Raw genomic sequence first — 15,901 nt, 5'->3', positions numbered from 1 at the left:
AATTGAACCCAGGTCCTCTGGAAGAACAATAAGAGCTCTCAGCAGTCTCTCCAGCCCCAGAGAAGATATATGTTAATAACAGCACACGGAGACACTCCAACATTATTGTCTTGAGGAGGATGCTAACTCAGACCACACTGAGATACTGTTTTATATGCCTCTGGCTGGCTGGAATCACCACCATCACCACCATCGCCACCACCATCGCCACCACCATCGCCCTCATTGGAGTAAGAGGATGCAGGGACCTCAAGACCTTCCTACACTGTTGCAGTTGCCTGGGAAAATAGTCCAAGGCCGGGTGGTGGTGGCGGCGCACGTCTGTAATCCCAGCACTTGGGAGGCAGAGGCAGGTGGATCTCGTGAGTTTGAGGCCAGCCTGGACTACAGAGCTGGTCCAGGACAGGCTCCAAAGCAAATAGTCCAGCATGTCCCCAAATGGCTAAAGAGACACCGTCCAGTTGCATGGTAGCATACACCTCAAATGGATAAAGAGACGTTCAATAGCTGCATGGTGGCTTACACCTATAGTCCTAGCACTGGGAAGCTGAAGCAGGAAAATTCTAAGTTTGAGTCCAGTGTGGTTTACAGGAGGCGTGGTGGCACACATCCTTGATCCCCATACTGGGGAGGCAGAGGCGTGGGTATCTCTGAGTTTAAGGCCAGTCAGGGCTACATAATGAGACCCTGTCTTCTCAAAAATAAAAGGATGCTGGGTAGTGGTGGTGCACGCCTTTAATCCCAGCACTCAGGAGGCAGGGGCAGGCAGATCTCTGTGAGTTCGAGGCCAGCCTGGTCTACAAAGTGAGACTCAGGACAGGTACCAAAACTACACAGAGAAACCCTGTCTTGAAAAATCATACATACATGCATAAATAAATGGGACAGACTACATCAGCCAGCAGTTCTCCTAGGGGTATATCCAGGAGAAATGGAACACAGACCTTGTTTGTATTACTAGTCACGGTAACAGAAATGGGACTGGGACAATGGCTCAGAGGTTAAGGGCACTGGCTGCTTTTCCAAAGGGCTTAGCGTCCCAGCTCCCACATGGATGGACCACAATTGTCTGTAACTCCAATTTGAGAGGGTCCATAGCTCTCTGTGGGCACCAGGCATACACATGGTGCAGACACACATTCAGACAAAACACCCACACACATAAAATAAAAATAGCTAAAAAGAAAATGAAGTACTTGGAGAGATGGATGGCTTCATCCTTGTTGCTCCTGCAGAGGCCCCCAGCCTCCACTTGGTGGCTCTGAAGCAAGCCAGTCCAGGTCCAGGAGATGCAGCACCTTCTGCATTGCACATGCACCAGGCATGCACATAGTGCACAGACATACATGCCGGCAAAGCACTCAGATATATAGATAAAATAATCTAAAAATTTTTTAGAAATTAGCACCTCTAAGTTGCTTTCACAACGAAAACCCGCACAAAAGCCCCTGGGTCTGAATAAAAACAGCCACTACCAGCTTCACTCAGTAGGAGCAGAGCTGAGCCCACCCAGAAGAAGTCCAGGCAGGGACTGAGGGAAATTGGCAAAAAGCAAGCCGTCAAAGACAAAAATAAACAACAAAAACAATAACTCGAAACTTCCTTGGCTTCCTTCTATCAGGCTAGAAGTTTTTAAAATATGCAGATGAAAATACTTTTAAAGTCATCAGCCCAGAGTTGATGAGAGGTTAAGAGGGTAAAGCCCTTGTTGTGTAACACTGAAGACCCCAGTTCAAACTCCAGAACCCACATGGAGGTGCAAAGAGAAAACGGACTCCAGAAATTGTCCTCTGATCTCCACATGAGCACTGTGGAATACATGTACCCTACACACACAATAAATACATTTAAAAAATCTTTAATATGCATACCTGTGATCTCGACACCTGAGAGACAGAGGCAGAAGGATCAGGAGTTTAAGGCAACCTAGGGCTACTTAGTGAGTTTGAGGCTAGCCTGGGCTACATGAGACCCTATCTCATACAACCAAAAAATACCCTAACAAAAGTAAAACCAAAGCTTAGGGCATACAATACAAGGTACATTATACCCATGTATAAAATTGTGAAAGAACAAAAATATTTTTTAATTGAACAATGGGGCTGGAGAGACAGCTCAGCAGTTAAGAGCACTGGCTGCTCTTCTAGAGGTTCAATTCCCAGCACCCACATGGCAGCTTATAACGGTCTGCAATTTCAGTTCCAGGGGATCTGACAAGTTCACACAGACACACATGCAGGCAAAACACCAATGAACATTGAAGCCAGGTGTGGGGTACACCTTTGATCCCAGCACTTAGAAGGTAGATTCTGAGTTTGAGGCCAGCCTGGTCTACACATTGAGTTCCAGAGCAGCCAGGGGTTATATTGTGAGTCTCTCTCTCTCTCTCTCTCTCTCTCTCTCTCTCTCTCTCTCTCTCTCTCTCTCACACACACACACACACACACACACACACACACACACACACACGTTAACATAGGTTTTCATGTTTTATGTGACTCAACTGATTGCTGTAAGCCAGCCCTGAACAGAATTAACATAATACTCATCCAAGTCACACTCAGTGGACACTGCCCATCCATCCTACCTATAGGCTCACTGACTTGGTCTTCACCAGGATTCAGCAACAAAGTTCACCTCCCTCTGAAAAAGAGCTGAAATCAAGGCAAGGCTGGTTATCAGAGACGCCTCCTGTGTCCTCCAATGCTCATATGAAAGTGATTCTTTTAGCTAGGAGCTGGTGGTGCACGCCTCTAATCCCAGCACTCGGGAGGCAGAGGCAGGCGGATCTGTGTGAGTTCGAGGCCAGCCTGGGCTACAGGATGAGTTCATAGAGAAACCCTGTTTTGAAAACAAACAAAATGCTTTAGCAGAACACATACAATTTATGCCATCAACAGGAATTTATTTAGTCTTCTGTCACATAAAACCACACACTCTAAAGTGTTCACAACTGCACTTCCACTCAAGACTTATGCTAATCAGTTTGTCCATCAAAAACACTCATGGGAAGAGAAGCAAAAGGGAGGTCTCCAAACAAACATTTCGCTTGGTTTGTGGCAACAACCAGTGTGTGTCCTTTATACCCAGTAATGCTACACACAACATGCTCAGCCCCCACACACTCCCCCCTCACACAATGTGCACTGAGTGACACAGAGCAATTGGTCACATGAAGCTCTCTGCCCAGGCATGCTAAAGCCCACAGGGTTGGCTCTGCTGGGCGGTTTCAAGGTGCTGGTGTAGAGGGCCCGCGCTAACGGCAGGTGCATCTCACGGCTATCATATCTTCATACTCTTTGTAAGCAATGGAGCCGTCAGGTTCAATGGTCAACACGCTCAAGGGGCTGTATTTGCCAGGCACACATGAAGGCCTTGGCACTGAGGGGTCCAGCTTCTCATAGATGATATTCTGGACCAGGGTGTGTACAGGAGAGCCGTACCGATGCCTGACCGCCCTGGGACAGTCCCCTTTACAGTACCTAGGGTTGTATCTGTGTGGGGCCACGATCCAGTTGTCCCATTTGAGCTGACTAAAACTCAGTCTGAAGTCGTGGAGTTCACACTCGTTTTCGGGAAAAAGAAACTGTTTGAAGTATTCGCTGAGATTGAAGGATGCCGTAAGATGTGGCTTCTTGGTTTCTAGGCTGATGGCTTTCCGCCCCCGACGGTGCCGGGCAGATCTCTCGACCTCGGCAGCCTCTTCCTTCACCGGATAGGCAGCCACGTTGCCCTGGCCAGGATGCTGTGAAGGTCTCCAGGTGGAGTGGAGGGAATACCACGAATGGTAGGCCTGAGCGCTGGTGTCATTGAGGTATAAGATGAGCGAGGGAGGCACTGACAGAGGCATGTTAAACACGCTGTCCTCCGGGGCCTGGCCTTTTGTGCATGTAAAATTGACAGACATGTGAATGCTTCTCTCGCTGGAGGCCACCAGTGGCTGAAGGAGGGAAGTCACATCCATCTCAATCCATCTGTGTTTCTTCAAGGTAAAGGAGTATGGCACTCTTGGGGGAGCCTTGCCGGAAGACGTGGGCTCCTTGACCACCAGGTCCCCGACACAGGTCGCGGTGGAGGAGGAAGCAGCCGAGTTGTTCAGAGTGTACAGCAAGACTGACTTGAGCAAGTGTTCCATGGCAGTCACCCGATCCAGATTAAACAGCAGGTCCACCGTCGGCAGGGGTCCTAGAAGAGAAGCCACCAGTGAGCAGTGCACGGGACAGGAATGACATGGAGGAATTAGTACATGGTCATAGGCAGTTTCTCTTTCCTCTCCTCCCCTGCTTCCTTAAACCTCCAAAACAAAGGGAAGAAGAGGCTAATGAGGAGAATACAGCAGGTCCAGGGATGCAACTCCGTGGTAGAGCACTTGTCCGGCATGCACATGGGCCTGGGTCATGCCTTGAATTGGATGGGGAGGTGTGTTTGTGATACCATCACTTTGGAGGATTGCCATTAGTCTGGGTATGTAGTGAGACACACACACACACACACACACACACACACACACACACAGACACACACACAGACACACACACAGACGGGGGTGGGGGCGGGGACTAGCCTTGTAGCCCAAGCCTGTAATCCCAGTGCTTGAGAGGTAAAGGCCATCTTTGATTACAGAGCAAGTTTGAGGTCAACCTGGGTTGGAAACACAAGACTGTCTTTCAAAAGTCACCCCCCACACCGCAAGGGGTGGCTCAAGCCTTGGAAGGTAGAGGTTAGAGGACCTGGAGTTCAATAGCCCCTGTGGCTACAGGCTGAGTTCCAGGCCAACCTGGGCTCTATGAAAACGTGGGCCAGTCAGTGAGCAGAGCGTAGAGTTTAGTAAGTAAGGAGGATGGCTGCTAAGCTTGAGGGGCTTGAGTTTGAACCCTAGGATCTATGTGATGGAGGGAGAGGGCCAACTTCTGAAAGTTTTTTTCTGACCTTCTTACATGACCCCCACTCCCAATTCACACATGCAAATACATTTTATCTCCATAAAAGCGAGAAAAGCTTTGCTGAAAAAGTGAATCCAGAGTGCATCATTATACCCTCAGACCCCAACCACTTGCTCCAAACACAGGCAGGTGAGAAGAGTGTCTCCCTTTGGTGGTGTCCCGCAGACACAGCCGGGAGACCATCGGAAGCTACATTCCCTAGGCCTGGCTGGAGCATGTCAATTGCGAACATTTGACTGCCACATTAGTTTCACTACGTGAGATTGGAAACAAATGGAGGCAGTAAGATTGCTGCCTGAACACGGGCTGGGGGTGGGGTGGGGTAGGTGGCTTCCAACAGTCACAACTGCCCTGCACAGTTATGATGGTTTTCTCTATGTCGTAACTGTGTTGGGAAAGGTGGGAGGTAGTCAGTGGGCACACACTCTGTGGCACACATATGGAGGTGAAAGACAACAGGTAGGTCCTGGGAACCGAACTAAGGGTGTCAGGCTTGGTGGAAGCCTTCACCCACTGAGCCATCTCCAAAGCCCTGGGGGTTTTGTTTCGGCTTTTAAAGCACCCACTTCTTTTTTACCAGACTGCTCCCCATTGTTGACTAATACTTTGAGGTTTGGTTTTTCTGTTTGTTTTTGTTGTTGAGACAGGGTCTCACTGGGTAGCCCTGGCTGGCCTGGAACTCACTATGCAGAACAGCTGGCCCTGCCCTGAACTCAGAGACCGGCCTGCCTGTGCCCTCCCGAGGGCTGGAATTAAAGTCATGGGACACCGTGCCCCACTTGACTTTTGTTGATACTGGAGGTCAAACTCCGGCTGTCTGGCATGCTAAACATAAACTGTACCGTATCTCAGCCATACAGATTTTTTTTTTTTTTTAAGGATGTACTGTGCCAGAGGGAGACTGAAACTCTCCTCCCACAGGAAAACAAGAGGGAAATGTCCCATTTATCACACCCGTCACTGGCTCAAAGGGGGTTTCAGGCACAGTGCTAGGCCAGCAGCTTGGTAGAATAGAAAGAGATGGCAGCTACATTCCCTGGCCTTTAAGACATTACTCTTTTTTGTTTGTTTTTTTGAATGCCGGACATTACTCTTTTAGCCTTTACATATTGAGCTAGGGTGCTGTCCACGCCTGTAAACCCAGCACTGAGGTGACTGAGGAGGAGGAGGGTCACTGCAAGTTTGAGGCTGTTAGAGAGAGGACGGGGGAGTGAGTTCAAACAAAACAAAAATCTATCATACTAGTTTTGTTTTGTTTTGTTTTCCAATACAGGGCTTCTCTGTGTAGCCTTGGCTGTCCTGGAACTTGCTCTGTAGACCAGGCTAGCCCCTTAACTTAGAGTCTTCCTGCCTCTGCCTCCCGAGTGCTGGGATTAAAAGTGTACCACCGCCGGGCAGTGGTGGCTCACGCCTGTAATCCCAGCACTCGGGAGGCAGAGGCAGGTGGATCTCTGTGAGTTTGAGGCCAGCCTGGTCTACAGAGCGAGTTCCAGGACAGCTTTCAAAGCTACAGAGAAACCTTGTCACAGAAAAACCAAAAAAAAAAAAAAAAGTGTGCCACCACCGCCCAACCACACTATTTTCTTTTTTTTTTTTTTCCACACTATTTTCTTAACTAATGTTGGCTTAGGCAAACCCCCCCCCCACACACACACACACACACACACACACACACACACACATCAGTGCTACTGGTCAGGGATATAGTAGCAGAAGGCTTGACTAGCATATGTGAGTCCCCCAACCCTATTTGATCCTTAGCACCACCACACCAAAAAAGAATTCAAGAACTTAGAAAAAAATTAAAGCTAGGCAGTGTTGGCACATGCCTTTAGTCCCAGCACTAGGGAGGCAGAGGCAGGCGGATCTCTCTCCTTCCCCCCTCTCTCTCTCCTTCCCCCCTCGCTCTTCTCCTTCCCCCCTCGCTCTTCTCCTTCCCCTTTCTCTCTTCTCCTTCCCTTTCTCTCTTCTCCTTCCCTTTCTCTCTTCTCCTTCCCTTTCTCTCTTCTCCTTCCCTTTCTCTCTCTTTCCAAGACAGCTAGGGCTGTTACATAGAGAAACCTTGTCTCAAAAAAAATTAAGTGCTAAATTTGTTTCAGTTGCATACTGAGAATTATGCAAAATAAAATTCTCATGATGATGTAAACCTGCGTGATCCTAGTACTCAAGGGGCTGAGGCAGGAGGATGCAGAGTTTGAGTACAGACTGGGTGACAGGGTAGGATCTTGCCTCAAAACAACCCAAATCAAAGCCTAGCTCCTTTTAGTAACAGAAACCTTGAAGCTCCCCCTCCTCTCTCCACCCAGTTGAACAATCTGCTCTCACCCACCTGTCACCTGGTTGCCAGGAGCCTGCTTGTGGTTGGCACAGGGGCTGAAGAGCCGAACAGTGTTGTAGAGGTGACTTCTGCTGGGTTTAGGAACCCCTTCTTTGGTAGCATACGTCTTATAGAGCTTTTTCATGTAGTAGAGTGCTCTGGAGTCGGGCTGCAGCTTAGGGGCCTCACCTCGCCTGTCAGACAGGACCTTAAAAAGGGGAGGCAAGAGGTCTGACCTGTCGGTCCCATCTCCAGGCAACAGCAAGGACCAAGGATCTGCCTCAGACTCCAAAGCTGTGCTGGCTCCAGTCTGGGCTTCTCCCCTAGAAGCCTGAGAGCTGAGGCTAGTAAGAAAACACAGCCAGGCAAAACAGCAAAATCCAAACAGGAATTTGCCGGGAAGTGCCATGGCTTGGGAGAACTAAGAGGGAACGCATCTCCCCATGCCAGTCTTTCTGAAGACTGGGAAGGCCCTGGTGTGGTCCTTAAATAAAATCTAGGTGTGGAGCACCAGCTTCACGTCTGTAATCAGACCTCAAGGATGCCTAGCTGTAAGTTATTCTATCAGCTCCACAGCAGCCATCTGTTAGCAGGTTTTTGTACAATGTGTTCTCATTAGACACAGATTTATCTACTTATTTAGCCTTGCCCCCTGTTTCTCTTGACATTTACTTCAAACCCACCAAGTATCATTACCCTCATGGACTACTTATATAGCTGAAAACCCAAGAGAAACTGGAAGAATTATGAAACAGAATCTCTTAGGGCTGGAGATGTAACTGCAGAAATATCAGGTCTGGTTTTTCTCTTGATTCATCATCTCCCAGCCCCTACATCCTTAGTACTGACTGATTGCTTACTACATAGTGAGGTGGAGACAGAAAAAGTAACCCTGGGTACAGAAATTCCAGAGGGATGTCAGGCTGTTGAGCCTGTCCAGGTGGCTTAGTGGAGGATGGAAAGTTGGCACAAGACAACTGCTACTTGCAGTGTGCTTTAAAAGAGGATGGAGGGGGCAGGTGTGGTGGTGCACACCTTTAATCCCAGTGCTCAGGAGGTACAGGCAGGTGGATCTCTGTGAGTTCAAGGCCAGCCTGGTCTACAGAGAGAGTTCTAGGACAGCCAGTGCTACATAATATGGAGACCCTGTCTCAAAATAAAAAGAAGACATCACAGGGCTGGAGAGATGTCTCAGTGGTTAATGAGCACTGACTGTTCTTCCAGAGGACCCAGGTTCGAATCCCAGTACCCACACGGCAGCTCACAACTGTCTGTAACTCCAAGAATTGATACCTTCACACAGATATATATGCAGGTGAAACAACATCACACATAAAATAATAAAAATAAATAAACTATTTTTAAAAAAGAGGACATCACCTTTAATCTTGACTAATTTAAAAATACAACATCCTGGGACCAGAGAGATGGCTCAGCAGTTAAGGGCAGTGGGTGCTCTTCCCAGAACAAACTATGTGACTCATGGCCATCTGTAACTCCACTTCCAGGGCATTGAACACCTTTCTCTGACATCCTTAGAAATATAAAACACCCATTATAAAATGAAAATAAATTAAAAAAAAAACAAAGCACCACACTATCTGGACAGTAAGATAGCTCTGAGTGTAAAAGCACCTGCCACCAAGCCTAATGACCAAAATTCAGTCCTAAAGACCTGAATTCATTCCCTAAGAGCCACATGATAGAAGGGAAGAGACTCTTACAGGGTGTCTTCTGGCCTATACCCACATGCATGTGCCCCTGCCCCTTGCATACAAAATACATATTTTATTTTATTTTTTAAAGGAAGAAACTGGGTTGGGGATTTAGCTCAGTGGTAGAGCACTCACCTAGCAAGCGCAAGGCCCTGGGTTCAATCCTCAGCTCAAAAAAAGAAGAAGAAACTACAGAAAGCTTTTATTTGCTCAAAGGAATCAGTGCCTTTTGATGTAGAACAAAACCCCCAAATATCCCAACTACTGTCAATACTTTCAAAACCAGCATATCAAACTCGATATGTATTAGAACGATATTTTTCCACACTAGTAATTCAAAACCCAAGATACACACATACACACACACACACACACACACACACACACATGCGCGCGCGCACGCGCGCGCGCGCACACACGCACGCATGCACGCACGCACAAATGCAAACAATTATTGTGCCTCATCTTCTGAACAAAAAGCCACATCAGTCTCTCCTCAGAAAGGCAGTGGCAATCTGAGGACATTCATGTCACATTCGCCTCCTTTGCCAGCACCCAGCCTGCCTCTTCTGAGTCCTTCCATTTCATGAGAAACATTAATTCTCCACTTTTGGCTGTGGCACCGATTATTCGTTCAGGACCAGGACCCTTGGCAAAGCCCCTGAGTCTGTCAGCAGCAACTCTTCTCTTCCTCAATTGCTATCATCTGATTCACTGTCAGATGAAGACTTCCTGTCTGTACCATCTTTTGCTTTACCAGCTTTTGGAGAACTAAGAAATGCTTCAATTATTTCTGGACAATCTAATTTTCTTCTGGCTCCCAAGTGTTCTCAGCATCTTGCACTTGATGGTGGTCCAGTATTTTTTTCTACAGTACTTTTCCTACCACAAATTCTTCAGGCTGTGCCTCTTTAACTGTTTTGCTCTTTCTATACTGTTCCTTTCCCATTTTTTTGCAATGTGGTTTTACTGGAGGCCTTTTAATCACAGACTTGAAGAGTTTCCCACTCAGATGGATGTTCCATGCCACGGATCCTGCAGAATCTCCCAGCTGTGTGCCTCATCTTGGCCACGTCTGAGGTGTAAAATACATATTTTAAAATGTAACAGAAAGTACAATATCCTGATATCCTTGTTTTGGCCTACAATTCATGTGACCATACTGTGGTTGAAAGATTTTGAGATATCTGCAAGTGCTATTAAATGAAAGTCTTATTTATTTTTTAACCAGCCACCCAGATGTAGAGTTCACCAGAGTATTTTAGTCCTTGACTAAAGTATTTGTGTTTCTGCCTTAGAGCTGAGACCAGGCTAGATAATGTTTTAGGAAAACCAGGGGCAGGGCACCATAAAAGGAGGGGCTCCCTAGTGCCCCTCGGAAGGTGACTTTCTTCTGGGAGAAAGTCAACCCACAATCATAACACAAGATACAAAATCAGTTTGTGCAATGCCAGATTAATAAAGCTGAACCCTTGCAAAACTGGAGCTCACTGTCTGCCAAGCCGCCCCAGTTTGATTGCCAGATTATGTATGGCCAGTCATCCCTTTTACAGGCACTGGGAGGAAAAGAAAGGTCCTTGAGTCCCACAGGACAGTATCAGTTAGGAGAATGCACTTTAGGGAAACACAACAGCTCCCTAGAGAGTGGAAAGAGCCCCTCGAAAAGTCTACAGGGTGCCAATGGTTTGGGAGGCAGAAGTCCTAGATCCATGTCCCTAATTACGTACTGCAGTCAGTGAGGGGCTGACAACAGCTTTTGGATACCCTTTTGGTTACGAGGATCCCATATACCTGACACTCCTCTGCTACGGGACAGCCAGGAGGACAAACTCCTTTTTTTTTTTTTTTTTTTTTTCATCTTTGGGCAGCTTCCAGCCCTGGTATCCAGAGAAAGGTTGGGCACTGAGCAGAAAGCACCAGTCTTGGAACACTCGCTTGCTCCCAAGCCCCGCCCATTGCCATAAACCACGCCCTATGCATCTATAGGCCCCGCGCCGTGTCCCCTCTAGGCCTGAGCCTCGCCGACGTATCCACCTAAGCCCCACCCATTGCTCCGCAAAAACCCGAACCACGTACCCACCAAGACCCCATTCCTTTCCAAGCCCCGCCCACACGTCGTCTACGTCCCGGTATGGCACACTCGCCCCGTTAAGCCCCACCCAGATGCCTCTTTCTGCACCTGTTAGCCCCGCCCCTGCCCGCTAAGCCCCGGGCCACTCCCACCCGCCCGGAAGGCCACGCCCACCCAGGCCTCTTTAGGATGGGTCAACGGCGTCTCCCCCTGGAGACAGAAAGAAAATGGTAGTTCCCGGAAATGACTTCACAATCTCCAGGAGCAGCTTCCGCTTCTTCCGGAAGTGACGTTGGAAGCCGGGCGGCTGAGCGCGGTGTAAGTAGAGGTGACCTGGTGCCGAGGGCCGGTACGGGGCAGTGGGAGTTCCCGGTGGGTCTAAGCCACGCTTGTGCCCTCCTTCCTCAGAGCCGCCGCCACCATGGGCCGCGAGTTTGGGAAGCTGGTGCGGATGCGGCACGTGATCTCCTACAGCTTGTCACCCTTTGAGCAGCGCGCCTTCCCAAACTACTTCAGCAAAGGCATCCCCAACGTGCTGCGCCGCACTCGCGAGCGCGTCCTGCGCGTGGCTCCGCGTGAGTGCGGGGCGGGCGGGGGAGGGACGTGCAGCTCTCCTTCCAACATCCTCCACAGACGCGGGGTTCTTCCCATATCGAAATGACTGGCCTAAGGTCACTTGGATGACTCCAGCGTCTCCCTCTGAGGTCATCGCTGTCCACTATCAGTGATGAAGCGCTGATGCAATAATGTCTTGTGTTAGCCGTGCACCGATTGTGCTGACGGTTGCATGGCATTGTGAATATGCCAGGAACACATGGAAGGTACACTTGAATTTGGTGAGGTTGAGGCCCGATCTTGCTGTGCAACCCAGGCCGGCCTCACACTTGGGATTTTACTGCCTTATCCTGGGGACTGCTGGCTGAGATTATAGGCATGCGCCAGCAAAGCAACCGGAAATGTACTTTTAAAATGGCGAAGTTTATGTTAGGTGAATTTCATCTTCGGTTATCACATGCAATTTTTCATTTAGTGTTAAGTAGGAGAGAGACTAGGAAAGTCAGGGCCAAATCTTCTGGGTTGACGTCTTTATTTTGGTTGCTTACAAAATGGATGTGTAATTGTAACCATTTTTAACCACTTATTAAAAGTAGTTTCTGGGCGTGATGATGCCTGCATTTAGTCCCAGTGTTCCCGAGGAAGAAGACAGTGGGGCTACATAGTTTGAGGCCAGCCTGGTCTACATAGAGAGTTCAGGCTACCAAGGGCTATATAGTGAGAGCTTGTCTCAAAACTAAACAAAAACATAGGGCTGGAGACGGCTCAGCAGTTTACAGCACTTGCTGCTCTTTCAGAGGATCTGGTTCCGTTCCCAGCACCCATATGGTGATTCTCAACCACCCGTGACTCCAATCCTATGGGATCAGACACTCTCTTATTACCTCAGTCGTGGGGCATGCATGTGGTACACAAAGCATGTATGTATATGTACAGGTAAAACACTCACAAAATATGAAAAGCAAAGGCTGGGCAGTCACCACGCCTGTAATCCCAGCACTCAGGAGGCAGAGCTGCAGGCAGATCTCTGTGAGTTCGAGGCCAGCCTGGTCTACATAGTTAGTTTCAGGACAAGCAGCTAAATAGTGAGACCTTGTCTCAAAAAACTAAAGACACCTGTAATCGCAGCACTTGGGAGGCAGAGACAGGCAGGATCCCTGAGTTCAAGGACAACCCGGACTACACAGAGAAACCCTATCTCCAAAACCAAACAAAAAAGTTAGAAGCTAGGGAAATAGAAGGGCAGGCAGGATAGTTGAAACTCAAAACTGGTGCATGACAGAGACAGGTGGATCTCTCGATTGACGCCAGTCTGGTTTACATAGACCATCCCCCCCCCCAAAAAAAAAAGAGCTGAGGGATTGTGTCCTGTGCTCACAGCCTGCTGTCTTGATTCTTACAGCATTTGTAGCATTTTATCTGATCTACACATGGGGGAACCAGGAGTTTGAACAGTCCAAAAGGAAGAATCCAGCCATGTACGAAAATGACAAGTGAGCAGCAATGCATCTGGATGCCAGTTCCCTGCCTTTGAAAGACCCTTCTCTGGGAGAGGAATCTACATTGTAGTGTCTTGAAGACACAATAAACTACTTATGGGCTTTCCTGTTGTGACTTTGTTTGCTTATTTGAGACAAGGTCTTACTCTGTGTACCTGGATGGCCTATGAAATCTGACTGCCTCTGCCTCCTAAGTCATGATGTTCAACATCGTGCCTGGCCCAACCGTGTTTCATTTTGTTTTACAAGCAAATATTCAAGTCATGATGATCCCTTTCCCAGCACAAGTCCTGAATGGGGTCTGGAATGCCAGCTCTTAACCCTCTGTTCCCATTATAACTATAAAGTCTAGTAATGACACTGTGATTAGGATGTCAGGTGTTCTTCCTAGATACATTAAGGAACTTTTAACTCACGGCAGTCTTTGAAGTAAGCATTAGACTCTCCTTGCTGATGAGGAATCACAGTTGAAGTACTTTGCTCGGAATCACATGACAGTAGGTTGGTAGAGCCAGGTACCAGTGTGTGCTCTGCTGCTGCTCTTCCCTAAGGAAGGCCTTAGCTTGAGGGGTTTCAGCTGTGGAAGGAGATGATACAATCCCTTGGCTGCTACAGCAGGTGTCAGTCGGGACCATGGTTGGCCTTGTGTCATGGAGCCAATCCAGCGGTGGCTTTTAGTTTGTGGACCACAAAGTCTGAAAAGACTACAGAGTCTTTGGATGCCCCCATTTTCTCTTCACCTAGAGAAGATAGAGTGGGCATGCTTGGCAGTCCTGAGCTTCTGGCCCTGCCAGTCACCTAAGGACACCTGCTGCAGACTAGCGACTCAACGCAATGTCTGATTGGTAGCTAGTGCCAAAAATGCTCAGCAAATGACTTCCAACAATAGGAAATCTGTAAATTGCATGGACAGGGAGGCAGGATCTGAGAAATGTGTCTGATGGTCTGATACCCGTGCCCGCCTTCCTAGTGCTCTGACCCTTTATGTTCATTGCTACTATGTAATGATTTTTGCTGCCGGTTTGTAATATAAGTATCTGTGTTTTCCAGTGGTCTCAGATGACCCCTGTGAAAGGGTTGTTCAGTCCCTTCCCAAAAAGGGTTGAGACCCACAGGTTGAGAAGCACTGCCTCAAATGGTCACTCTAGAGTCTTAATGTCTTGTCTATAAAACACGTCAACACAGCTGGGCGCACGCCTATAATCCCAGCACTCGGGAGGCTGAGCCAGGCGGATCTCTGCAAATTTGAGGTCAGCCTGGTCTACATAGTGAGTTCCAGGACAGCCAAGGCTACAACAGAGAAACCCTGTCAAAAACCACAAAGAATCTGAAGTAAGGGGCTGGAGAGATGGCTCAGCGGTTAAGATCACTGGCTGGTTTTCCAGAAGACCTGGGTTCAAGTCCCAGCACCCACATGGCAGCTCACAACTGCCTGTAATTCCAGTTCCAGGGGACCTAGCACCCTCACACAGACATAAATGCAGGCAAAACACCAATGCACATAAAATCTTTTAAAAAATCTGAAATAAAACCAGGGTGGTGGTTGCACATGCTCCCCACTACCTTGGTTTTTTTCAAGACAGGGTTTCTCTGTGTAGTTTTGGTCCCTGCCCTGGATCTCTGTAGACCAGGCTGGCCTTGAACTCACAGAGATCCGCCTGGCTTTGTCTCCCGAGTGCTGGGATTAAAAGTGTGCGCTTCCACCATCCGGCTTGGTTGAGCACACTTTTAATCTCAGCACTTGGGAGATCTCTGAGTTTGAGGCCAGCCTGGTCTACAGGAGTTTGAGAACAGCCAGTGCTACTTAGAAAAAAAAAATAAATAAATAAGAAAGGAAAGCTGCAGGCCCTGAGGAGGTGGACACATAGCTGCATAGCCGCACCCATCTTCTCTTTGGACACACCAGCTCAGAAGACTAACTTCAGTTTTCTTAGCCCACAGCAGGAGATGAACCTCTTGGTCTGACCTTTTAAATATATATATTATTGTGTGTGTGTGTACATGTGCCACGGTGTACATCTGGAGGTCAGAGGACAACTTTGGGAGGCCAGTCCTCTGTTCTCTGTTGCACCTTTATCTGAGTTCACCGGGGATCAAACAGGAACCTGGATGGCAGGAACCTTTCCTGCAGAGCCAGCCCCCTACCCTGTGAGTGCTGACTGGATGCTGCTGTAAGTGTTTTGATGGTCAGGCGCTCTGCTGATGGCTGAAGTGGTTAAAGGCTGTGCTCAGCCTGTGCCTCATAATCTCCCCTTTGAGCTTGAGGGCAGAGGGCCCAGCTGTGTGAGGGATACCCAAACAGTGACTGACTCTGCATGATGTAGGACCCAGGGCCACTTCAGGGACTTGTTCTATTTGTAGAGATTCATAGAAGACAACATGAATCTCCCAACCCCGCCCCGTTCACAGTGTGTGTGTGTGTCTGTCTGTCCGTCTGTCTGTCTGTGCGCACACGTGAGAGCAGGCAGGAGGTTGACATTAGACATCTTCTGTCACTCTCCACTGTATTTTTTGAGACAAGGCATCGAACCTCATAGATTCAAGCTAGCTGAGGTGGCCATTGAGCCTCAGGGATCCCCTCTCTAGCTCCCAATGCTAGGATTGCAGAGCTGCTGCCACACCTGGTTTGCTATGTGGGTGCTGGTGATCTGAACTTAGGTCTTCCTGTTTGTGTGGCAAGTACTTTACCAACTGAGCCATCTCCCTAGCTCCTTGAGTCAAGCCTTTTAAGGACAGAGATAGCGCTCTGGGCCCATGTCTTAGATACCCACAGCCTGATACCACTCTTTCGTCTGTGGTGA

At 48.4% G+C, this 15,901-nt stretch overlaps 2 protein-coding genes and 1 long non-coding RNA gene across 4 annotated transcripts; 2 read left to right on the top strand and 1 right to left on the bottom strand.

Moving 5' to 3' along the window:
* Positions 1-21: 21 nt before the first annotated feature.
* LOC118590071 lies at positions 22-4,518 on the top strand. The gene is made up of 3 exons (XR_004945704.1): positions 22-230; positions 3,647-3,787; positions 3,990-4,518. It is a non-coding gene; the product is annotated as an uncharacterized LOC118590071 (long non-coding RNA).
* Positions 3,082-7,669, bottom strand: Gdf9 (growth differentiation factor 9). The gene is made up of 2 exons (XM_036197901.1): positions 7,273-7,669; positions 3,082-4,185 (listed from the first exon to the last, which is right to left on the bottom strand). The coding sequence occupies exons 1-2, from the start codon at positions 7,667-7,669 to the stop codon at positions 3,257-3,259; spliced, it is 1,326 nt and encodes a 441-aa protein (XP_036053794.1). The 3' UTR covers positions 3,082-3,256.
* Positions 7,670-11,279: 3,610 nt separating this feature from the next.
* Positions 11,280-13,207, top strand: LOC118589505 (cytochrome b-c1 complex subunit 8). 2 transcript variants are annotated; one of them, XM_036196840.1, is made up of 3 exons: positions 11,280-11,364; positions 11,455-11,621; positions 13,004-13,207. In XM_036196840.1, the coding sequence occupies exons 2-3, from the start codon at positions 11,468-11,470 to the stop codon at positions 13,096-13,098; spliced, it is 249 nt and encodes an 82-aa protein (XP_036052733.1). In that variant the 5' UTR covers positions 11,280-11,364; positions 11,455-11,467; the 3' UTR covers positions 13,099-13,207. The 2 variants fall into 2 exon arrangements, with proteins under 2 accessions (XP_036052733.1, XP_036052732.1); XM_036196839.1 differs by having other exon boundaries at positions 11,325-11,621.
* Positions 13,208-15,901: the final 2,694 nt, after the last annotated feature.

Source organism: Onychomys torridus, chromosome 8 (genome assembly GCF_903995425.1).
Source record: "Onychomys torridus chromosome 8, mOncTor1.1, whole genome shotgun sequence".
In the NCBI taxonomy this organism is placed as follows: Eukaryota; Metazoa; Chordata; class Mammalia; order Rodentia; family Cricetidae; genus Onychomys; species Onychomys torridus.
Note: the sequence above shows the minus strand (reverse complement) of the source record. Positions and strands in the feature narration are given on the sequence as shown.